At 36.4% G+C, this 25245-nt stretch overlaps 2 protein-coding genes across 2 annotated transcripts in view; one reads left to right on the forward strand and one right to left on the reverse strand.

The window, feature by feature from the left end:
- The window catches only part of LOC134538277 (rhodopsin-like), a 170351-nt gene that overhangs the window by 82178 nt on the left and 62928 nt on the right, over positions 1–25245 (reverse strand). The gene's annotated exons all lie outside the window — the stretch shown is intronic.
- Positions 6478–25245, forward strand: part of LOC134538278 (lipase member H-like) — a 29103-nt gene continuing 10335 nt past the window's right edge. Inside the window, exons 1-4 of the mRNA XM_063379449.1 lie at positions 6478–6588; positions 8088–8160; positions 9572–9708; positions 21745–21987. Coding sequence (XP_063235519.1) covers positions 6513–6588; positions 8088–8160; positions 9572–9708; positions 21745–21987 — 529 coding nt within the window. The 5' untranslated portion in view covers positions 6478–6512. The remainder of the gene's footprint in view (positions 6589–8087; positions 8161–9571; positions 9709–21744; positions 21988–25245) is intronic.

Genomic DNA, 25245 nt, shown 5'->3' on the forward strand with positions numbered 1-25245 from the left:
GTAGTGACAAATTACATCGGTTTTTAATCTTATTTTAAATTTTAAAAAAAACGTCATGTATTAATTATCTTTTTTCTGATAATTTTGATAAGATAACACGAAATGTAGAAACACCTGCAAAGTATAACTTTTAAAAGAAATAACTTTATTAATTGTACGTTTATTAATAATTTACCTGATTTCAAACTGTATGAATAAGTAGAAAAAAAATCTTGCGTTCTTTAAGATAATTTGCATCGGTGGTTGCGAAGCTATCAAAGTGACTTCGTAAGTAACAGTAGAGGAAAAGACATTGAAATATTAAAATACAGAAACGAACCACATTTTGAAAATTAATGTTCAAAGAATAAGTTCTTTAAAGTTTATTTTTATGACATTGTAACCAAAATTCCTTCAAAAATACCAGATATCACCCGAGTGTTCTTGATAACGGCATGATAAATATTTTCGTATTTTCAGCATTACTTACAGAAAATATTTCTTTAGTTTTGTCTTTGCTGTGATGCATTTATTTGCCTAATACCTAATGAAAACAGTTATAGGTACTGTAGCCAAACAATGCACAATGTTTTGCATTAATAGTATGCTTTGCACTACGTAAATGCGTTTTTCGCAAAACGCTAAAAAAAAACTTAAAACCATCAAAATAGAACCAAGTAACGAAGAACTGGCATAACAATTTCTCTCTCGTAAGTTAGGACAGCACAACCCGTAAAGTAATAAGACTTCTAGATATCTCCTAATTTTTCACAGTATATAATTCTTAAAAAATTTTATTCTGTAAATCAAATTTTAGTGTTTTGTTCCCATTCATATCCAGAATAGGCCTGATTTGTGGGTTCAAGGCACGTTAGGACAAAACCATACGGAAACTGACAATTTTCTCAGCATTGAGCGACTTTTGTCAGGGCCAAATCAATATCGCGGACAAACGTAAATGCGTAGAACAGAAAATGTGTGATAAATTTATCTGGACTCCATTCAGGTAATAAAAAAATTATAATTTCGCAAATTAAAAAAATAGTCTCTCTTTGATGGAAAGCTCTGAGAGATAATCAAACTTATAGCTTCCCAATTATAAAATGGATTTAGGCAGGGCCAGATTTAGAGGTCTGGAGGCCTCGGGGCAACAGAGGAGCGGAGGCCCCCTGGCCCCAAATTATTTTCCAAATAAAATGAACAATTTTTTTCAGTCGAGTTTTACAATAAATAATTTATTGTGAAATCAAGTAGATTCTCTCAGTATTTAAAAAACATACATAAATATAATCGGAGACAAGAATTATATGAAATTAAATTTTAGTGTTAATGAATATTTATGTTATATTTAACAATAATATAATGTTTACTAGTGTTTACTTGTCCGAATATGAAAGATTTTTTTTCCGAGGTCTCTATTGTGGGGGCCCTCCGTTTGTGGGGGCCCCGGGGCTTTCGCCCCGGTTGCCCTCCCCTAAATCCGGCCCTGGATTTAGGGAACAGCAATGTTTAAGGGGTAAAAGTTTTTATACATTATAAATTACTTAAAAATAATAGCTATTATAGAGCTTATGTGAAATTAAAAATAAGGGGTCTTCGCGATTTTACGAATATTTTCTGGTTACTTTATTTACTTAATTCAAAAATGCATTTATAAGAAACAACTCGGAGTTTTTAGTCCACATCAGAATTCAGAATTGCTCTTAATCCTGCCAAGTTATTTTTTACCCTGTTAAAAAATTTAAAAAAAAAGTATTTGCCGTGGGCTGGTGAGTTCTCTGGAGGTTTCTCTGCCTTCCCGAAACAAAACAAGCCATCCATCAATGCACCACAAAAAAAAAATATATATATATATATTTTGCTTTTACAAAAATTCCTTTGGAAACCAGTTTCCAAGAAATAGTTTGTTATACTACAAGAAAGATATTATAACTTTCTACAACACATCGCTTATGGTTACTTTTGCATGTATGAAATATGTTCTTCGATGTAATACTTAGTATTTCTTGAGAAAAATAGGCGCATAATTTTATATTTTAATTAATGTTTCGTTCGAACATAAATTGTTTAAACCATGAAAAAGATATTTTGATATTAAACAATTGTACTTTATGGTTTTTTATGCTTATAAATACGCGAAGTTAATACTGGAAAGCTATTCAGGGAACAGTTTGCAAGTAACCTTAACTATTGGAGGTACTGGGACAACACAAGGCATGAATGCCCGGGTCAAAATCCGAACTCAGTATTACTACGAACACTATTTTGTAGTGATACAGTTGTTTTCATGTAAATGTACAAATATACAAATACCTTGTAATTTTGAATGAACGTTTCTATTCCATTTACAAAAAAAATTCAAAGTATTTCTATGTCAACAACTGCAATCGTCTCTTATACCCTAATGTCGATTAGATTTGAAGCCTCAATTCATTCTTTCAATCGTAAACTTAAAGTTTCTCTCATGGCAAAGAAAAAAAATTGGTTGTCTGTAAAGTCGGTTTACGGACGATAGTTTAACGTGACAACGTCATAACAAAATATTGATGAAATGATTGCATACTTTTATAAATAAAATTGAATCATTTTTATTGAATTATCACTATTTTGTATGGATACAAAGAAGGAGTGAAATGAAATCTACAATTTAATTGATAAATTTACTTTTATTTGCACTCATTAATTCAAATATGTTTATTACTTTAACGAACAGATTATTTAAACTATAACTTTTATACATGTTTGCTGTTTAACTTCTTCGAATCTGTGTTATTCTGTTAAGGATAGGACGGTGATAGGAAAAGTAGGAAACGAATGGGAGTGTTTCAAGTTTAATGTGCCTCGAAAAAGTCAAATCGATGGTTGTTCAAATTTAGTGGAAGAGAGACAGATGTGGCGCAAGCGTGCAATGAGCGTAACGGGACAATGGGCGTAACGGAACAATGGGCGTAACAGGACAATGGGCGTAACGGGACAATGGGCGTAACGGGACAATGAACGTAACGGGACAATGAGTCATCCTTTTTCGTGCGTGCAGCTGGCGTTCTTCGATTTATTAGACGTTGTCAAGTAAAAAATCTGAAAGAATTGTCTGTTCAAATAAAATAAATTTCGTCGCAGGGTTAACTGCCAACATGCGTACCTCTGCATATCTTTGATTATAGGATCGTAATTTTTCGGCGTCTCCTCTCTTTGGCTGTGGGCCAGACAACCACTAGCTAACGGTGGAGTTACCGAATAACATCGGCTCAATCAAAAGAAGTTGGAGTTTCTTGAGTAATAAAATCAGCCATTAGGGAATGCACAATAGGGAACAGTACACATAGGAATTTAAAGTTTTGCATGACAAGAAATAAATCCGCGAAATTTCCCTGTATATAATTACTGGTAGTAAAGTTTTCTCTCGTTTATTTGGGTAATTTTGAATCTTATATCTCTTAATAAATGTGCTTCTTACACGGACTTTTTTTTTCTTTTTTACATCAATATTAGCTAACTTCTCCATCAAGAAAGTTTTACGCCCTTTTTTAATGACATAGCAAGCTTGCTTTTACTGTAAATAGTGCACATCTAAAAACAAACGAAAATTGTTTGCAGCAACCCACAATCATAGCAGTGGATCACATTAAAACATACAAAAATATATGTTTTGTTGCCGCGAAGAAAGATGGTGTACACAGGAAAAAAAATTTTATTTGCTTTTACAAAAATTCCTCTGAAAACAACTTACCAAGAAACAAATATTATTACTAATATATATGTATATATCGTCTGTCATTTGTAAGAAGGGGCCATCTTACATTTTTGTTGAAAATGAGTTAACTGCAGAAATACATGTTTTCTTTCATCCTTCATGGTCTGTAAGAAGGGGATAACTGTATCTCTAATAGTTTTTAAGATATGACAGGGGCTAACCATAAATAATTAAAATACAGTGATGCATTACAGTGTGCTCATTTTGTTTTTCTGCTCTCCTGAAAAGTTTATGTTTTGTAGTTAGCCCCTTCTTACAAATGACAGACGATATATAAACTCTGTAGAACACATGACTATGATTATTTTGGCATATATGAAATACCTGTTTCTCGAGATAACACTGAGAATTTCTTACGAAAAAATTGTGCATAATATGTTTATATTTTATTTCATGTTTCATTCAAGCACCTGTTATTGTAACCATGGAAAAGATAATCGAATATTCAACAATTTGACTTCATTTCGTTGTATCGCGCTTATTATGTGCGCAGTTAACACTGGAAAGCTATTCAGGGTAAGTAAAGGTTTACAAAATAACTATAACTATAGGAAAAAAAGATCTAGGACAACGACCCAACAAAAAAAATACCCGCACTATGTTGTAGCGAAACAGTTGTGAATATTTTTATGTTCCGCTCACAAAAATATATATATTACATTTTGGTTCGTTTTTTGAGGTGACAACGTCTAATAAATCGATGAACGCCGGCTGCACGCACGAAAAAGTATGACTCATTGTCCCGTTACACTCATTGCCCCGTTACGCTTTGTCCCGATACGCTCGTTGTACGCTTGCGCCGCATATATCTCTCTTCCACTCGAATGGAACAACCATCGATTTGACTTTTTTGAGGCACATTAAACTTGAAACCCTCCCATTCGTTTCCTACTTTTCCTATCATCGTCCTATCCTTAACAGAATAACACAGATTGGGAGAAGTTAAATAGACAAACATGTATAAAAGTTATAGTTAAAATAATCTCTTCGTTAAAGTAATAAACATTTTTGAATTAATGAGTGCAAATGAAAGTAGATTTATCAATTAAATTGTAGATTTCATTCACTCCTTCTTTGAATCCATACAAAATAGTGATAATTCAATAAAAAATATTCAATTTTATTCATAAAAGTATGCAATAATTTCATCAATGTTTTGTTATGACGTCACGTTAAACTATCGTCCGTAAACCGACTTTACAGACAACCAATTTTTTTCTTTAAAAAATCACAAAGCTAGCTCGCTTTTAACTCAAAACAGAACACATGTAACCAAAAAAATTGGTGGCAGCAACATAATCACATTAAACACACAAAAAAAGAGTTGTTGCAACGAAGAAAGCGGGTGTGCAGAGAAAAAAAAAATTCTATAATTCGTAACTGAAGGTCTCCATGACTTCAGATGGCTGGTTATTTGAAGAAACTACGCCGAACTTCAACACGAGTTTTTTTTTCGTTAGGAACACAGTGTGAACACACAAAACGTGTTTTTTTTTTGCAAGTTTTTTTTTTAATGTTTCGCTAATACGCCGAAAAAATTAATATTCTTGTTCTTGTCTATTCGTGTTGAAAGTTAGCGGACTTTAGCACCCGTGACTTTTACGAAGGTAACGGAACATTTTATTTCTAACGGTGTACAGACGCTCAACTCCCTGTACGACCAAAGAGCCGATCCCGGATTATCTTCGAGTCGCGAAGAAGAGAGGCAAACATCCGATTGTGACTCCATCCGCCCACTGAAGTATTTTTCCTCGTCCTCTTTGAATGCGTCATCGCTGCATCTTTTTTTTTTGACATGAATGTGTCTTATAAATCGGTGATGCCAGTTTGAAGAGTGGAGTATCACGAAAATATGATGTACTTTCAGACGTTATAAAATATAAACCTCGATAAGTTTATTCGAGCTGTGCATACGTGCAGGTAGGGTAAGGTTTTATGCATGCACCATTATGAACAACTATTTTATTATTGAAGTAGCTTGGGTTCTGGGTTGTAGCCGTGTAGATAACTGCTCCCTGATGATGGCGACTGCAATGTCGACCGAAACGTCGGTGAATTATTCGCCTAGAACACGGCTACAACCCAGAAGCCAAGCTACTTCAGACAATGGCCGTTAAAGCCTGCGAACATTATTATTATTATTTACAGGACTAGAAGCAACAGGAAAGTTTCTCGAATGTTCGATTCTGCTAAATAATTAAAGCACAACTGAGGATTGTGTAGCATCGAGATATTAGGTATCAACTAGACTTGATTAGTCTATAGCTATGAGTAGAGACCTACAAAATTCACGGTTTCGATGGCCTTCAGGATAGACTGCACATACCCCTGTACACTCGGGCAAATAACGCAAGTTCATTGGCTGCCGACTTGTAAGTCGTCTCAGCTGGTTTGTCTGTGATTCGATCCTTCTTTGGTTGAGGGTTTATAACTGGTTGAGATTCGTCCAGATGAACATTAAGCCAATAGCAAAATTATCTAAGAGGTATATGTGTTTGAATTCTAGCCTATCACCGAATGAATCCGCGAATTTTGCAGGTCTCTAGCTATGAGTAGTAACGATAATTGGGTAAAATCATAAGTAGCTTGAGAAACTTTTAGCATCAAGGTTTGACTAGCAGACTGCTGAAAACATTATAAGGTATAGTTCTGATGATAAGAAGACCTTGAGAAATGCTATCACCATTTTGCCAAATGTTATCAGCTGCTCGTCAATCATTATTGTCTCGTGAACAAAGCAAAAGCTTAGTGGCATACTTGACGCCTCCTATAAAAGGAGATGACCATAAAGCTCATTACAACCAAAATGTCACCCATCGTAGCAGTTCTTTTGCTGGGAGCAGCTTTGTCTGCCGGTGAGTAAGGTCAAAATCACGAACCCCAAAAATTTGAAATAATCAACGTTTTTTGGGTTACTGGTTAAAAAAAAAAAAAAAAAAAAAAACCCAGATAACTGTTGATACGCTGTAATCTGTATGATAATGTTCAAAAGTCGGAACTAATTCGTATTGTTGTATTTCGCGAAAATATTTTGAAACTAGTTCTGTGTTAATAACATCGTGGTAACGACAGTATTTCGTGATTGGTCGAGTTTCTCGCGTGTCCACTTTTGGCACACCAATCACAGCAATTCTTTGCGAGTGCCTGAATACGCCTTGAACGGCACGACCGAATAACTTAATGGCTAGAGACCTGCAAAATTCGAAGATTCATTTCGTGATATGCTACAATTCAAATAATTTTACCTTAGCGCTGCTTCTGCAATTGGTTCACTGTTAATCTGGAGTAATGAGGGCCAATTAGAGACCCTCACTCATAGAAGTGTCGAATCACAGACACTCGGTCGAGACGACTCACAAGTCAGCAGCCAATGAACAGGTGGCATTTGCCCGAGTGTGTAGAGTGTAGTAGAGTGTAGTAGAGCCTATCCTGGAGGTCATTGAATCCGCGAATTTTGCAGGTCTCTAGTAATGGCTTGTCTCGCGCGCAACACACTATAAAAAAATAAATAAACAAGAGATTACTCTGGAAACCAGTTTCCAAGAAAGATATTGTAATTTTGTGCAACACAGGGCTATGGTTATTTTTGCATACATGTAATACGTCTTTCGAGATCATACTATTACTTACGAAAATTGGCGCACAATTTTATATTTTAATTGATGTTTCATTCGAGCTCAATTAGTTTTAACCATGGAAAAGGTAATATAATATAATCAATAATTAGAATTTATTTTTATTATGCTTATCAATGTGCACAGTTAATACTGGAAAGCTATTCAGGGAACGGTTTGGAAACACAAAGCACAAATGGCCGGGTAAGAGAATCCGAATCCATTATTACTGCAAACACAATTTTTTTTAGTGATACAGTTGTTTTCATGCGAATGTACAAATTGACAAACATTTATAATTATTAGAGACCGGAAAAATTCGCGGATTCATTTCGCGTTATGCTAGAATCGAAACAACTGTACCTTTATATTGCTTCTGTGATTGGCTTACAGTTTGTCTGAAGGACATTTAGCCAATGGAAAACCTTCAACCAAAAAAGTATCGAATCGCAAGCGTCCCAGTCGACAGATGTCACGAGTCGATAGCCAATGAGCAGGTCGCATTTGCCTGAGTATGTAGGGGGTTGTGGAGTCTATCCTAGAGGTCAATGAAAGCGCGAATTTTTCCAGTCTCTAGTAATCATACGTGAATATTTCTGTTACAATTATAAAAATTATTGCGAGAAAATAAAACCGTTGTTGCTGTCTATGAGTGTTTAGGACTTTTAGCGAAAAAATACACGCCCCTTTTAATTCTTTGTTCGACCCTATGTTTACCTCTACTTTCTTTCTTTCTTTAGGGACTCAAGCTTCGCCGGCTGCACTGAACGAGGCCAGGGCAGCTGAAAATGTAAGATTTCTGCTGTTCACAAAGTAAGTTGTTTTTCAGCTTTGTCTTTAGCTTTGTAAGGCTTGTATTTTTTAATGGTTGTGTATTAAAATTCGTTTGGGAGTAAGGCAGCCTGGAACCAATCAACTTATTATGAAATATTTTTACTTGAAACGTCTTTTTTTCCGAAACGACTTTACAAATTTCATAATTTTTGCAGCACTAAAAAAAATATGTTGCAATATTTTTATATAACTGCATGACAAAGTACTTTTTTTTTTTTAAATTTTGACCGGTTACCCAAAATGGAACCAAATGAACTACAGACCCTAAGCTTTCAAAGTTTTAATTTAGAGCTGCTTTTTATTTAACAATCAACAAAAAAATTCAGTGTTTACTGTTGTCTTTTTTCCAGTAATTTTAAATTCCAAAATTTATTTTTAATCGATTCGTCCAAAAAGGATTCAGTTACTAAACAAACAATTGGGTGAAAAAACCAAACCTGAATACCATTTTTTTAAAAATAAATTTGGTAAAAATATTGTATTTATATTCAAATAACCGTATAATTATTTTACAAATAAGTTAAACAGAATATACAGAATGCATATAATTATTTTTAATTTTCATATTATCCACTAAAATATTTCAGTATAGACTGATTCATTTGTACTATGTCTATTTAAAAGGTATGATTTGGGTAATTTCGTTTTAAAATAAGTATTGAAATTGTAAACTAATAAATCCCACCAAAACAAACAGGATTGACGTTTAAACCGCTGTGGAGCACGCTTTAAATGCTTAAATGTTTAAATGTATGATTAATATAGTATTAAAATAAATTAAGTCTAAATAGTTTCAATACTTTGAATTTGTTAGGTAACATAACAAACATTGCAAAAGGTCAAACAATTTTTCAATAGCTTAAAATAATAAACTTTTTTGTTAATATAGTATTAAAATAAATTAAGTCTAAATAGTTTCAATACTTTGAATTTGTTAGGTAACATAACAAACATTGCAAAAGGTCAAACAATTTTTCGATAGCTTAAAATAATAAACCTTTTTTGTTGTTTTCAGTGTTTTGATTCCATACTGTAAAAAAAGTGAATTCTTGGATAAAGGTTTTTTTGCCTGCGTGTGGGATTTGTTACTTCTGAGCCCTGATTTTCAAAACCATTTTGCAATATGCTATACGGAAAACATACATCAAATTACATAATATATTACAAAAATGATTTTTCTCCGCAATTAAAATATCTAATCGACAATTTAACAACAATCAGCATATGAAAACAAAGTAGTTAAGTTTCTTTAATTTAATTTAATTTAATTTTTTCAGTTTTTTCAGCACTGAGTGAGGCTACTCTGCCCCTTAACCGTACTTGTGTCTGTATGAAACATTCAGCGTTTCACAGTTTCAAACCCCATTATTTTAATTTCCTCCCGTTTCAGACAAAACCCATCTTCAGCGACGGTCGTGACAACAGGCGTGGCCTCGTCTCTGGGACACTTCAACGCCAATCACGAAACTAAGTTCATCATTCATGGCTTCCTTTCCGATGAGAACAGTATGAACGATGTGAAAAATGGTACGTACAATTTTAAACATTCTACTAAAGCTTATTTAAAAATGCTATTTAAATATGTATTTTTAACGCTTTCCGTGTACTTTTATAGTCCAAAAACTGTATACTGTATTTTTTCCATGATTTAGTACACGCTAGCATTAACATAACATTTGCCTTTTGGTTCGTAAATACAAATAAATAAGGTTATTTAACAGGGGTAAAAAATATATTTTACGTAGCCCTGGATACGCAAGGATGGGATCTACTAGAGTGACGTCATTTAGTACTTGCATATGATTATGTTATTGCATATGATATGGTTTAAAGGTCAATTTTGATCTAAATTAAATGCCTAAGTTAACTAACATTGGATAACGATTAATACTATATCGATTCAAATATCTTCGCAAACACCAATTTTTTTTTTAAAACCAAATTTGAATTATTTAATTGATTACTGTGAGTCATACTTTTAGGATAGAGATATGATTACGATTCTTTAGTACACAAATTTGATGTATCATTCATGTTTAAGTCAGAGCAAACCATGTAAGCGCCCTAAAAGCGTCATTTTACAACGTCATTACAAAACTAAACTTAATATGAATGTATTATATATACACACAATCTTCCAGAATAAATTCTTTAAATGATGATGAAAACCGCATCCATTGCGTGGTTTAGAAGTTTGGAAGTTTCATTTAAAATCACGTACAAAAACCAGATATATTAGAAGCAAAATAATACAGGGTAATACCCACTCAAGGCTTGGCTTGGTAGCGTACGTCATGTTGATTCTCTCGTTCGTTCGTCATTTCTTTTATTTAAGGACCATTTACAAAAAAAATTTTTATTCGATAACTCCCTTTCATTTGTTGTTCTGCCACAGATATCTTCAACAGATATTCACTTACTGTGATATAATGAGTTGAAAAGTCACGCAAGTAATGATAATTAATGAAGATTTACGCTGTTGAAAACATGCGTAGCAGAACAAAATAAGTACGGAGTGTATCAAGTTAAAATTTAAAAAAGCTTAAATTAAAGTAATGAAAAAAAGGGAGAAAAAATCTACATGTGCAGTAAAGAATTTGTAATTGGAATTGAAATATATATATATTTTGTAAAAGTACAAATACGTGTGAAATAAATGATTGAAAGTAAAATAACTTTTCTTTCCTTCGAAAGATGCCACGATGGTCACACCCAGGCGAGCGGAATTTCTCTGGAAGCGAGTTTCCTGCGACTATTTATTATAACATAAGAACATAGCAAAAAAATTCCTGCAGATCTCGCAAACTAGCGATGGGCTAGAAAAAATGCAGTAAATATTTAGTTCCACTTTGCACTGTTCCAGTTTCTGAGCGATAACACACTGTTAAAAATGTTCACCTTAAATTTACGAAGAACGCTGGCTACAAATTATCCCGGCATCTTCGTAAATTAACGGCTTTCTTCGTAAATTTACGGACTCTGAGATAACTTTTTTAGAATATGAATCCAAAAGAATATTATTTGTACATCAACAAAACCTTTGAAAAAAAACTGGTTAATTTAACAGTAAAGGACACGCTTATTTATGTAAATATGTGTTCGTTTTTTTTTAGAACGAAAAATACCACATGAAAGTTGAAACACGGCGTAGTTTGTACCGAAGAATCAGTTATTTGAAATAACGAAAAACCCTTCGTTTATTTGAGTTAAATTCTTCGCTGGAAAAGTCCGTAAATTTGCTGGAATTTCTAACAGTGGAGTTACTGAAACCACACAAAACGCCTTTTTTGGAATGCAGTATTTTCTTAGTGTTTTCCCGAATAATAAGATTCAGAGTAGTATATAATAGGGGCTCCGGAAACAGGATGCAGGATGTGGATTGATGATTGTCGGTCCGCCATATTGGATTGTGACGTCACAGCGGCCATCTTGGATGACCTTGACCTTGACCTTTGACCTTGACCTGGAATTTGATCCTCAAAAATCGCCAAAAATGACCAAAATTGGGCAAAAATTGCCCAAAATTCCTCAAAAATCGCCAAAATTTACATTTCTGTGAAAAAAATTCCGCCAAAAATTCTCAAATAATTCCACAATTTAAAAATCAGGATTTCGAAAATCCTCAAAAGTCACTTTGCCCTAGAAAAAACGAAAACTCCTAAAAGCGGCTTAAAACTCCTAAGAGCTAGCCGCTTATAAGCCGCCGACCTTGAAAATAAGGATGTCATGGCAGCCATATTGGATGATGACGTCACCGTTGCATTTTTCGTTACGGCCGCCATCTTTAAAATCATGATTTATTATCCGATTTTAATGAAATATTTTTTTAAATTTATAAAAAAATTCAATTAATAAAAATTTAATAAAAAATATTTAAAAATCATACATTAACGACATGGAACTCGCAGTCCTCAGTTCGAACCCGACGAGCGCAAAAAAAATAAAAATGGCGACCGATCCTTCCCCCCGTGGTGACTTTTGGCAGACTGACTCCCACCACTTTTTTTCAAAGCATATATATCGTCACCTAGTATGACATCATGTCCGCCATCTTGTCTTCGATGCTGGAGACCACCATCTTGTTTTCGGCCGCTAGAGTGCACCGACGCCATGTTAGTTTAGTTCTTATCCGCTAGAGTGCAGTAATCATTTATTACTGTGACACCCGCCATCTTGAAATTTGGCCGCCATCTTGAAAATCCGTAATTATTTAGCTAGAAATTCGGGAAAAGTTCCAAAATTCATTAAATAAATCACTCATTAACTTACATATCGATTCGATACGCTCCTGTCCTTGGTTCGATACCCGATCGATACAAAACAACTTTAATTAAAAAAAATACTAAAAAAAGTGTAAGGTTTGAGATAATAAAAACACAGCAAGTTCTTTTAAAAAATACTTTTATTACATACATACTACACCACTACAAGTACATAAAAAACACAGACAAATTACCAAAGCCTTTTGAGTAGTATATAAATGGGCATCCGACGGCAGGATTCAGGTTGCGGTGCCTGTGGTGCCGACCGCCATCTTGGATTGTGACGTCACGGCGGCCATCTTGGATGCAGCGTAACGTGACAATGTACGTAACGTGACAATGTATGTAATGTGACACTTTTTCGTGCGTGCAGCCGGCGTAACGGGACACAGTGTAACGGGACATAACGTAACGGGACAAGTATATCACGGCGGCCATTTTGGATCCGCCATTTTTATGACGTCATTGTGTTCTCGAAAATTCCGGCGATGTGTTTTCCGCCATTTTGAATCATGACGTCACCGTTGCAATTTTCGTTACGGCCGCCATCTTTAACTTTTTTATTTATTATCCGATTTAAAAAAAAAATTTAAAATTTATAAAAAAATTAAATTAATAAAATTTTAATAAATTATTAATAAAAAAATTACATAAACGATACGGAGCTCGGAGTCCTCGGTTCGAACCCGACGGAGGCAAAAAAAATTAAAAAATGACGACCGATCCTTCCCCCGCGGTGGACGCAGGCAGAATGACCCCCACGACATATGTCAATCCACATATACCATCAGGTAGTATGACATCATGTCCGCCATCTTGAAATTTGGACGCCATCTTGAAAATCTTTATTTATTATCCGATTTTAATGAAAAAAATTCCAAAATTCATCAAAAAATTAACGTATTTGAATTCTGTTTGATTATATCGATGTACGTCCTTGGTTCGATTCCCGGCGAGAGAAAAACGGTCGATCCTTCCTCCATGAAAGCTACCTAGACTGATCTACCACCACCAGTACCAAGGTATATATCATCAACTGGTATGACATCATGTCCGCCATCTTGTCTTCATCCGCTGGAGACCACCATCTTGTTTTCGTCTGCTAGAGTGTGCCGATACCATGTAGTATAATTATCTGGTCACCATACTTTTGTCCTCAACTGTTGACATTGAACATTGACCTTAACCTTGAAATTTGACCTTGACCTTGAAATTTGACCTTGACCTTGAAATTTGACCTTTGACCTTGACCTTGAACTTTGACCTTGACCTTGAAATTTGACTTTGACTTTGAAATTTGACTTTGTCCTTGAAATTTGACTTTGTCCTAGTCGACCATCATGGATCCGACATTTTATGTTCAGTACATGCTACCAGGAGCGACCACCTGCTGGAGTACACCATCTTGTGCGTGTACTCGTATTATAGAGTACATTTCCATCTGGTTAATTTTATTCTAACCTGCTACAGTACAGTAATCATTTATTACCGAGGTGCCCCCGCCATCTTGAAATTCGACCGCCATCTTGAAATCATGTAATAATGTAGCTAGAAAAGCGGGAAAAAATCCAAAATTCATTAAATAAATCACTCATTAACTTACATATTGATTCGATCCGCTCCAGTCCTTGGTTCGATCCCTGAATGATGCAAAACATTTAATTTTATATAAAAAATAATAATTTCAATAAACCATGTTCAAAATTCTTAAAGAGACTTTAAATCCTCTACTACCATTATCCTATCAGACATCAAGACCACCATATTGGAAATTCGTAATTGTAATGCTAGAGATTCGGGAAAAAGTTCAAAATTCATTAAATAAATTTGTAATCTATATACTGATTGATTAGATCGACTAAGGTCCTTGGTTCGATCCCTGGCCGATACAAATCAACTTTAATTTTAAAAAAGTACCAGAAAAGTGTAAGGTTCGAGAAATAAAACACCTCAAAGTCTTTTACAAACATAATATTTATTACACAATTTCTATCCTACTACAGAATCAATTGCGAAAGCCAGCAATCTTATAAACATTTAGCCCTGCATAGACATGCAACGACTACTTCTTAGCTCCAACAGCTCCAAATGCTCCAAATGGCTCCAAATGCTCCAAACGGTCTTCAAATGGTTCCAACAGCTCCAACAACCTCCAAATGCTTGACAGCTCCAAATGGCTCCAAATGCTTCAAAAGGCTCCAAATGCTCCAAACGGCTCCAAATGCTCCAAATGTCTCCAAATGGCTCCAAATGCGCCAAACGCTCCAAATGTCTCCAAAAGGCTCCAAATGTCTCCAAATGGCTCCAACAGCCTCCAAATGCTTAACACAGCTCCAAATGGCTCCAAATGCTCCAAATGGCTCCAACAGCTCCAAAAGGCTCCAAATGCTTCAAAAGGCTCCAATTGTTCCAAGAGCTCCATCTTCAATCGGTTCCAACTGATTCCAATTACTTTTCTTATCGAACTTGGCATGATTACTAACATGTCTTTATAAGTATACATTTTGACTGGCAGTGGTAACATATTTTGCACCTTTAATTTATAAGTTTTATTTAGAAATCTGATTTCGATAAATGGTAGATACCATTTGGAAAGAATATATATTAATTTATCTTCAAGTTTATACACATACATTTAATTTAAGCCATTATTGTATGTAGCCAGCTTCCCTCAGTTCTTTGAGTATGAAGGATATTTCTTTAATGTTCGAATAGTTTCCTGCACAAAGCGATCCATGTAGTAGTCGTAGCCTGTCAACCAATATGTTAGGATCTTCCCATGAGGTATAATCAATCTCTTCTGCTGCGTTCATCATCCTTGCATGTTTATAATAAATATTATTATCTCTGGTGTCTTTCGTTTTAACACCATCCTCAAGGTCACTTTCGTCATCGTGCCAGTGATTATCACAAGCTTGATCAGGATAATTTATTTTATTACGACGTTTCCATCGTTTTGGTCTCAAACCTCCATCACAGTCTTCGCTCTTGCATGCTTTTGGTGCTTCAGCACAGTACTCAATCATGTCAGCCTTAGATGTGTCAGCACAGTCTTCGTTCACGCCAGCTTCTGATGTGTCACCACAGTCTTCAATCATGTCAGCACCACAAACTTGATCAGGATAATTTATTTTATTACGTCGTTTCCATCGTTTTGGTATCAGACCGCCATCACAATCTTCGATCTTGCCTGCTTTAGGTGCTTCAGTACAGTACTCAATCATGTCAGCCTCAGATGTGTCACCATAATCTTCAATCATGCCCGCTTCAGATGATTCATCAAAGTCTTCGACCATGTAAGTTTCAGATGGTTCTCCATCTTTCTCATTTTCATGGAGACGACTAGATATTGGAGTAAATATATTTTCATTTATAATGTGGTTACAACTTCCTTCGTTTGTTTTAAATTTTAAATTATTATCTTGATCTAGATCAGTAATTTTAGCATTAGCTTTTTCGCCTTCGTTCCTCTTCCGCGATGTTGTAGCCCAGTCTTCGTTATCTTTATTCATCTTAATTGTACAGGTCTTGTAATGTCTATCCAAGTAATATCTTCTACCAAAGGATTTCTGACACTGACTGCAATGAAATGGTTTTTGACAAGGACCCAAATTACACTCGCTTCTCTCATGTCGTTTAGCATTCTTTCTCAAGGTAAACACCTTGCTACAGTATCTACAGTGATGACGTTTCGATACAGCAACAAATCCCGAATCAGGATTCATATTAGTTACTGAGACTAATGCCAGATGCAAACTAAGAGTTTTAAATTAGATATATTACTTAAATAGATTTTTTTAATTATTTCATCAGCGAGAATTAATTTATCTCATTCAAAGGTACTTGTTGCAAGTAGTTCTGCTTTTCAACAACAGATGACGCTACATGTTACTTGCAGGTAAATAATATTTAGTTCTTTTATGCGGGATGCGGGATGCTCACTAACAATCGCAATAGAACGATGGCTTCGCTAGACTCCAAGGAGAAGGAAGTTCGCCCATCCTGTTAGTGCTTCTTAGATTTCTCAGAGATAATTTGACTGAGTAATGATATATATATATTTTTAAATATCCACCTGATAAAAATATTACAAGTGATGATTAAGTAGCAGAAGTTCACTAATTATATGCAACCTTGAATAAAAAATGACATGCTTCATTAAGTAAAAAAATCCTTCATGCAGAGATAAATTCCTCATCAGTAACCAGAAGCACTCGGAGAAAACCATCAGATGTCTAGTCAGAAATAATCAGAAGCACCCAGAGAAAACCATCAAAATATTGTCAAGAATAATCAGGAGCACACGGAGAAATCCACCATAATACTGTCAAGAATAAACTGGAGCACACGGAGAAAACCGCCATAATATTGACAAGAATAATCGGAAGCACACGGAGAAAACCGCCACAAATTTTCTTTGATATCATAAAATTTTCAGGAAAAAATAATAATTAATAAAAATAAATTAATAAAAAATTTTAAAAAATAAAATAAAAAAATACATAAAATTCTGGCTTGTACTAGAACTATATCTTTGTTCAACAATGAGAAGTTCACAAGCTAGCAGAATCTGTTTATGTATTTTTTTATTTTATTTTTTAAATTTTTTTATTAATTTATATTTATTAATTATTATTTTTTCCTGAAAATTTTATGATATCAAAGAAAACTTGTGGCGGTTTTCTCCGTGTGCTTCCGATTATTCTTGTCAATATTATGGCGGTTTTCTCCGTGTGCTCCAGTTTATTCTTGACAGTATTATGGTGGATTTCTCCGTGTGCTCCTGATTATTCTTGACAATATTTTGATGGTTTTCTCTGGGTGCTTCTGATTATTCCTGACTAGACATCTGATGGTTTTCTCCGAGTGCTTCTGGTTACTGATGAGGAATTTATCTCTGCATGAAGGATTTTTTTACTTAATGAAGCATGTCATTTTTTATTCAAGGTTGCATATAATTAGTGAACTTCTGCTACTTAATCATCACTTGTAATATTTTTATCAGGTGGATATTTAAAAATATATATATATCATTACTCAGTCAAATTATCTCTGAGAAATCTAAGAAGCACTAACAGGATGGGCGAACTTCCTTCTCCTTGGAGTCTAGCGAAGCCATCGTTCTATTGCGATCGTTAGTGAGCATCCCGCATCCCGCATAAAAGAACTAAATATTATTTACCTGCAAGTAACATGTAGCGTCATCTGTTGTTGAAAAGCAGAACTACTTGCAACAAGTACCTTTGAATGAGATAAATTAATTCTCGCTGATGAAATAATTAAAAAAATCTATTTAAGTAATATATCTAATTTAAAACTCTTAGTTTGCATCTGGCATTAGTCTCAGTAACTAATATGAATCCTGATTCGGGATTTGTTGCTGTATCGAAACGTCATCACTGTAGATACTGTAGCAAGGTGTTTACCTTGAGAAAGAATGCTAAACGACATGAGAGAAGCGAGTGTAATTTGGGTCCTTGTCAAAAACCATTTCATTGCAGTCAGTGTCAGAAATCCTTTGGTAGAAGATATTACTTGGATAGACATTACAAGACCTGTACAATTAAGATGAATAAAGATAACGAAGACTGGGCTACAACATCGCGGAAGAGGAACGAAGGCGAAAAAGCTAATGCTAAAATTACTGATCTAGATCAAGATAATAATTTAAAATTTAAAACAAACGAAGGAAGTTGTAACCACATTATAAATGAAAATATATTTACTCCAATATCTAGTCGTCTCCATGAAAATGAGAAAGATGGAGAACCATCTGAAACTTACATGGTCGAAGACTTTGATGAATCATCTGAAGCGGGCATGATTGAAGATTATGGTGACACATCTGAGGCTGACATGATTGAGTACTGTACTGAAGCACCTAAAGCAGGCAAGATCGAAGATTGTGATGGCGGTCTGATACCAAAACGATGGAAACGACGTAATAAAATAAATTATCCTGATCAAGTTTGTGGTGCTGACATGATTGAAGACTGTGGTGACACATCAGAAGCTGGCATGAACGAAGACTGTGCTGACACATCTAAGGTTGACATGATTGAGTACTGTGCTGAAGCACCAAAAGCATGCAAGAGCGAAGACTGTGATGGAGGTTTGAGACCAAAACGATGGAAACGTCGTAATAAAATAAATTATCCTGATCAAGCTTGTGATAATCACTGGCACGATGACGAAAGTGACCTTGAGGATGGTGTTAAAACGAAAGACACCAGAGATAATAATATTTATTATAAACATGCAAGGATGATGAACGCAGCAGAAGAGATTGATTATACCTCATGGGAAGATCCTAACATATTGGTTGACAGGCTACGACTACTACATGGATCGCTTTGTGCAGGAAACTATTCGAACATTAAAGAAATATCCTTCATACTCAAAGAACTGAGGGAAGCTGGCTACATACAATAATGGCTTAAATTAAATGTATGTGTATAAACTTGAAGATAAATTAATATATATTCTTTCCAAATGGTATCTACCATTTATCGAAATCAGATTTCTAAATAAAACTTATAAATTAAAGGTGCAAAATATGTTACCACTGCCAGTCAAAATGTATACTTATAAAGACATGTTAGTAATCATGCCAAGTTCGATAAGAAAAGTAATTGGAATCAGTTGGAACCGATTGAAGATGGAGCTCTTGGAACAATTGGAGCCTTTTGAAGCATTTGGAGCCTTTTGGAGCTGTTGGAGCCATTTGGAGCATTTGGAGCCATTTGGAGCTGTGTTAAGCATTTGGAGGCTGTTGGAGCCATTTGGAGACATTTGGAGCCTTTTGGAGACATTTGGAGCGTTTGGCGCATTTGGAGCCATTTGGAGACATTTGGAGCATTTGGAGCCGTTTGGAGCATTTGGAGCCTTTTGAAGCATTTGGAGCCATTTGGAGCTGTCAAGCATTTGGAGGTTGTTGGAGCTGTTGGAACCATTTGAAGACCGTTTGGAGCATTTGGAGCCATTTGGAGCATTTGGAGCTGTTGGAGCTAAGAAGTAGTCGTTGCATGTCTATGCAGGGCTAAATGTTTATAAGATTGCTGGCTTTCGCAATTGATTCTGTAGTAGGATAGAAATTGTGTAATAAATATTATGTTTGTAAAAGACTTTGAGGTGTTTTATTTCTCGAACCTTACACTTTTCTGGTACTTTTTTAAAATTAAAGTTGATTTGTATCGGCCAGGGATCGAACCAAGGACCTTAGTCGATCTAATCAATCAGTATATAGATTACAAATTTATTTAATGAATTTTGAACTTTTTCCCGAATCTCTAGCATTACAATTACGAATTTCCAATATGGTGGTCTTGATGTCTGATAGGATAATGGTAGTAGAGGATTTAAAGTCTCTTTAAGAATTTTGAACATGGTTTATTGAAATTATTATTTTTTATATAAAATTAAATGTTTTGCATCATTCAGGGATCGAACCAAGGACTGGAGCGGATCGAATCAATATGTAAGTTAATGAGTGATTTATTTAATGAATTTTGGATTTTTTCCCGCTTTTCTAGCTACATTATTACATGATTTCAAGATGGCGGTCGAATTTCAAGATGGCGGGGGCACCTCGGTAATAAATGATTACTGTACTGTAGCAGGTTAGAATAAAATTAACCAGATGGAAATGTACTCTATAATACGAGTACACGCACAAGATGGTGTACTCCAGCAGGTGGTCGCTCCTGGTAGCATGTACTGAACATAAAATGTCGGATCCATGATGGTCGACTAGGACAAAGTCAAATTTCAAGGACAAAGTCAAATTTCAAAGTCAAAGTCAAATTTCAAGGTCAAGGTCAAAGTTCAAGGTCAAGGTCAAAGGTCAAATTTCAAGGTCAAGGTCAAATTTCAAGGTCAAGGTCAAATTTCAAGGTTAAGGTCAATGTTCAATGTCAACAGTTGAGGACAAAAGTATGGTGACCAGATAATTATACTACATGGTATCGGCACACTCTAGCAGACGAAAACAAGATGGTGGTCTCCAGCGGATGAAGACAAGATGGCGGACATGATGTCATACCAGTTGATGATATATACCTTGGTACTGGTGGTGGTAGATCAGTCTAGGTAGCTTTCATGGAGGAAGGATCGACCGTTTTTCTCTCGCCGGGAATCGAACCAAGGACGTACATCGATATAATCAAACAGAATTCAAATACGTTAATTTTTTGATGAATTTTGGAATTTTTTTCATTAAAATCGGATAATAAATAAAGATTTTCAAGATGGCGTCCAAATTTCAAGATGGCGGACATGATGTCATACTACCTGATGGTATATGTGGATTGACATATGTCGTGGGGGTCATTCTGCCTGCGTCCACCGCGGGGGAAGGATCGGTCGTCATTTTTTAATTTTTTTTGCCTCCGTCGGGTTCGAACCGAGGACTCCGAGCTCCGTATCGTTTATGTAATTTTTTTATTAATAATTTATTAAAATTTTATTAATTTAATTTTTTTATAAATTTTAAATTTTTTTTTTAAATCGGATAATAAATAAAAAAGTTAAAGATGGCGGCCGTAACGAAAATTGCAACGGTGACGTCATGATTCAAAATGGCGGAAAACACATCGCCGGAATTTTCGAGAACACAATGACGTCATAAAAATGGCGGATCCAAAATGGCCGCCGTGATATACTTGTCCCGTTACGTTATGTCCCGTTACACTGTGTCCCGTTACGCCGGCTGCACGCACGAAAAAGTGTCACGTTACGTACATTGTCACGTTACGTACATTGTCACGTTACGCTGCATCCAAGATGGCCGCCGTGACGTCACAATCCAAGATGGCGGTCGGCACCACAGGCACCGCAACCTGAATCCTGCCGTCGGATGCCCATTCATATACTACTCTTTTGGATTCCTCGATTCAAACAGTCTTCTTATTGTACGGACTAAGCCTTTTACATGACTTTAAATGTCTATCCGATCCGTTCATCACCACAGCCAGAGACGGACTGAAATTCATAGCACTTATATATAGTCTTATTAGCCGGTACAACACATGAGTCCAATCAATAACCATGTTCATTATACGTCTCGGAGCATTTTTTATAATGACGATGTAAACTATCGAGACGTGAAATTAGTTTTTTGCACTTATTGCACTGAAATTGTATTATTTGAACATTATTAGAACAACCGCTTCTTTCATGTCTGCGAGCATTTGAGGTGATAGTAAATGATGCACCACAGTATTTGCACTGATGCGAAGTACGCTCTTCATTAATCGATCTGTGAGCTAACTCCCTACGGCGTGTCTGTCCCCTGCCTCCACAGGCTTCCTGCGAGCGGGCAAGGACTTCAACCTGATCGTGGTGGACTGGTCCGTGTCGGCCAACAGCCTGACCGCCCAGGCGTCCACGCCGGCAGTCGGCACGGCCGTGGCCGAGTTCATCAAGTTCCTGGTGACCAAGGGGCTGCGCACCTCCGCCACGGAGCTGGTGGGCTTCAGCCTGGGAGCGCACGTGGCCGGCATCGCCGCCAACCGCTACAAGGGCGGGCGCATCGCCCGCATCACCGGTGCGTCTCTCCCGTCGACCCCTTTCCCCGCGCGCTTGCGTCGCCGCTTCTTGGCTTGCGGCGAACACGTCGACGACGTTTTCAGTCGACGTAGAGTCGCCTGCCGACAGGGACCGGAAAAATTCGCGCGTGTCCAATGACCAGAGACCCGCGAAATTCGCGGGTTCATTTGCGTGTTATGCTAAAATTCAAATAATTATACCTTCAGTGCTGCTTCTGCCATTGGTCCGCTGTTAATCTGGAGGACTGAGGGCCAATTAGAGACCCTCACTCGTAGAGGTGTCGAATCACAGGCCAGCCAGTCGAGAGGACTCGCAAGTCAGCACAGCCAATGAACAGTTGGGGATTTGCCCGAGTGCGTAGAGGATATTGGAGTCCATCCTGGAGGTCACTGAACACGCGAATTTCACGGGGTCTCTGTCAATGACCTGTAGGATGAACTCCACAGTTCTACGTACACTCGGTCGAATGCCACCCATTCCATTGGCTGCTGTCTTGCGAGACGTTCCAGCGTAGCAGCCTGTGATTCGATAAAAGCTTCGGTCGGGTGTTTTTCATTGGCCCAGAGTCATCCAGGTGAGCTGTGAACCAATAGCAGAGGCAGCACTGAGGTATAACGATTTGTATTTTAGCCTATCGCGAAATTTTTCCGGTCTCTACCTACCGAGGTTATTTACCTCCCCGACCCCTTCTAGCCTAAGTAAATCTAAGTGTGTGTTAGGGGGAGTCCAGGTTAGGGGAGGACCTTAGTGTGTCTCAGGCCGAAGCCATGAGGGGTTTTAACCATGCAGAACAAGGACGCGTGCATCATGTGCTTATTTGGGGTTTATTGGCCAGCCACGGCCGCGATTTGCGCCCCTTTGGTTTCCTGGCCTAAAAGCTGACTAAAGTGTCCCAGGTAAAACCTGCATGGACACAGGGAAAACTCCTGGGCCGGGTCATGCGGGGATCAAATTAATCATGCATTAAAGCAAGCAAGAAAACTGCTGGGAAAAAAAAGGGGGGAAATATTCAGGTAAGAAGAGTTGGGCGGGGCTGAGGTTATTACAAGCTCTCGTGCCTTTTTAAATACTCTCGCCAGATAACATCCCCCCCCCCCCATCAAGCCAATCACAGAGGCACAACTCCGATTATTGGCCGAACCAACGTGCCAACCGGACGAAAGGAAGGCTGTGATTGGCCCCACAGCTGCAGCCAATCGGAAAACACCTCTCCCCCTTTTTCCATTCTCAGGAGAGAGTATTAAAAGACAGGAGAACTCCCTAACCCGGAATCCTCCCCAAAACAATTAGTTTTTAATTAGGTTAGGAAAAAAATCGTGTAATAACTTCAGAAGGTAACTCTACGTCGACCGATACGCCGGTGATATGTTCGCCTTGGACGCGGCTGTACAACCCAGAAGCAAAGAAACTTCGGACAATGGCCGCGAAAGCCAGCGAACCTTATCAGTATTACAAATGTTTGTCAATTTGTACATTCGCATGAAGACAACTATATCACAGTGATACTGGGCTCGGGTTCTGTCGTCCCAGGAACTCCAACAGTTAAAGTTATTCGCAGGCCGTTCCATAAATAGCTTTCCGTGATGCAACAAAATAAATCAAATTATTTTTTGAACATTCGATTATCCTTACAATGGTTTAAATATATATATGCTTGAAAGAAACGTCAGCTAAAATATAAAATCATGAGCCAAATTTTCGTAAGAAATACTCAAAAAAACTTTTTTTTTTCCATGCATACAAAATTAAACCATAGCCGATTTTGTAGAAAGTTACATCTTTCTCGTAGTATTAAAAAAAACGGGGGGGGGGGGGGGTCTTAGAAACTGGTTTTCTGTGCAAAAATTTCACAGATTTATTTGGTTTCAGGCTAAAATTCACAGTCCTATGATCTAAAAAAAAATTGTTTCTTGGCCGGAGGGGGGGGGGGGGGGGAGTTTGTAGCCTTTCTGAACCCCCCTGCCCCATCCTTACCCTAGACTCTGGGTGTCACATCATTTCATTTTCCGAATCTGCCATCGCAGTCACAAGACATGCAATACCTCCTGCCGCGTGGCGCCCGAGTTGATTAAAAGTGCTCATAAAAAACTTAAAAGCAGCAGGAAATGGGAGAAGAGAATGACCTCAATCCGACGAAGTGCACGACAAGTAATTGAAAACACCATAGTGCGCGAGGTTATTGCAGAGGATCATGTTGAGCTAGTTCACACATTCAAATACAGTTTCAACTTGACGAAGCATCGACCTCGAAAGAATGAACGTCACAAAGGGCCTACCGTTTGTTTCAACTTGAAAACTAGAAAGCGTGGCTGATACAACGTTCTCTACAACGTGTCTTAAATATTTTTGCACACTGATGATCTTTTTAAATCTTTGCGTTGTAAATGAGCGTTAGTTCTTTAAAGAGTAACATTTTAAAGTGTAATATTTTGCAGGCTAGGCTATAAAACTGACAACAATAGAGAAATAATCACAACTTTCCACTTTAAAAATTGCAGCCTGCTCAATTAGTGTTTTCGTGTTATATAAAAAGAATATTCAAAATTCTCTTCTGTTATACATAAATTTAGTATATGTGACGAATTAATCATATTTCTTCTTTTACTTTATATTAAAATATATTCTATAAGAAAAATATTTTGCTAGAAGACTAAATACATACAAAATACATCAACTAAGGAGCTATATCACAAAAATATATTAACTGTAGTCGGTTTAAAAATCATGATAAGTATACATATATAAACGGGATGCAAAGAAACATACTAAATTTTTTAATCTATCGTGTCTAGGTATATATGTATGTATGTATATATAATATATATATATTTAGTTTCCTAACCTAATAAGAGTGATAATTATTACATATAGAAAAAAATTGCATGATTACAAAACAATTAATATTATTTATATATACAGGTACAAGTGTTTGAAAAAATATCAGTAGTGTTTCCTATCATGTTTCCCTCTATCATTGTGACGATTTAAGATCACATTTAAGGTGCACTGTAATTTTTTGTAACTGGAACAAATCATGAAAAATTACAGATATTAATAAATTTGTACATTTACATGAAAACTGTATCACTACAAAATAGTGTTCGCAGTAACACTGGGTTTGGATTTTTATCCGAGAATTAATGCTTTATGTTGCCCTAGTACCTTTAATAGTTAAAGCCATTTACAAACCGTTCCCTGAATAGCTTTCCTGTATTAACTGCGCAAATAATAAGCATTATAAAACAAACAAAAGTCA

This window comes from Bacillus rossius, chromosome 13 (genome assembly GCF_032445375.1).
Source record: "Bacillus rossius redtenbacheri isolate Brsri chromosome 13, Brsri_v3, whole genome shotgun sequence".
Taxonomy (NCBI): Eukaryota; Metazoa; Arthropoda; class Insecta; order Phasmatodea; family Bacillidae; genus Bacillus; species Bacillus rossius.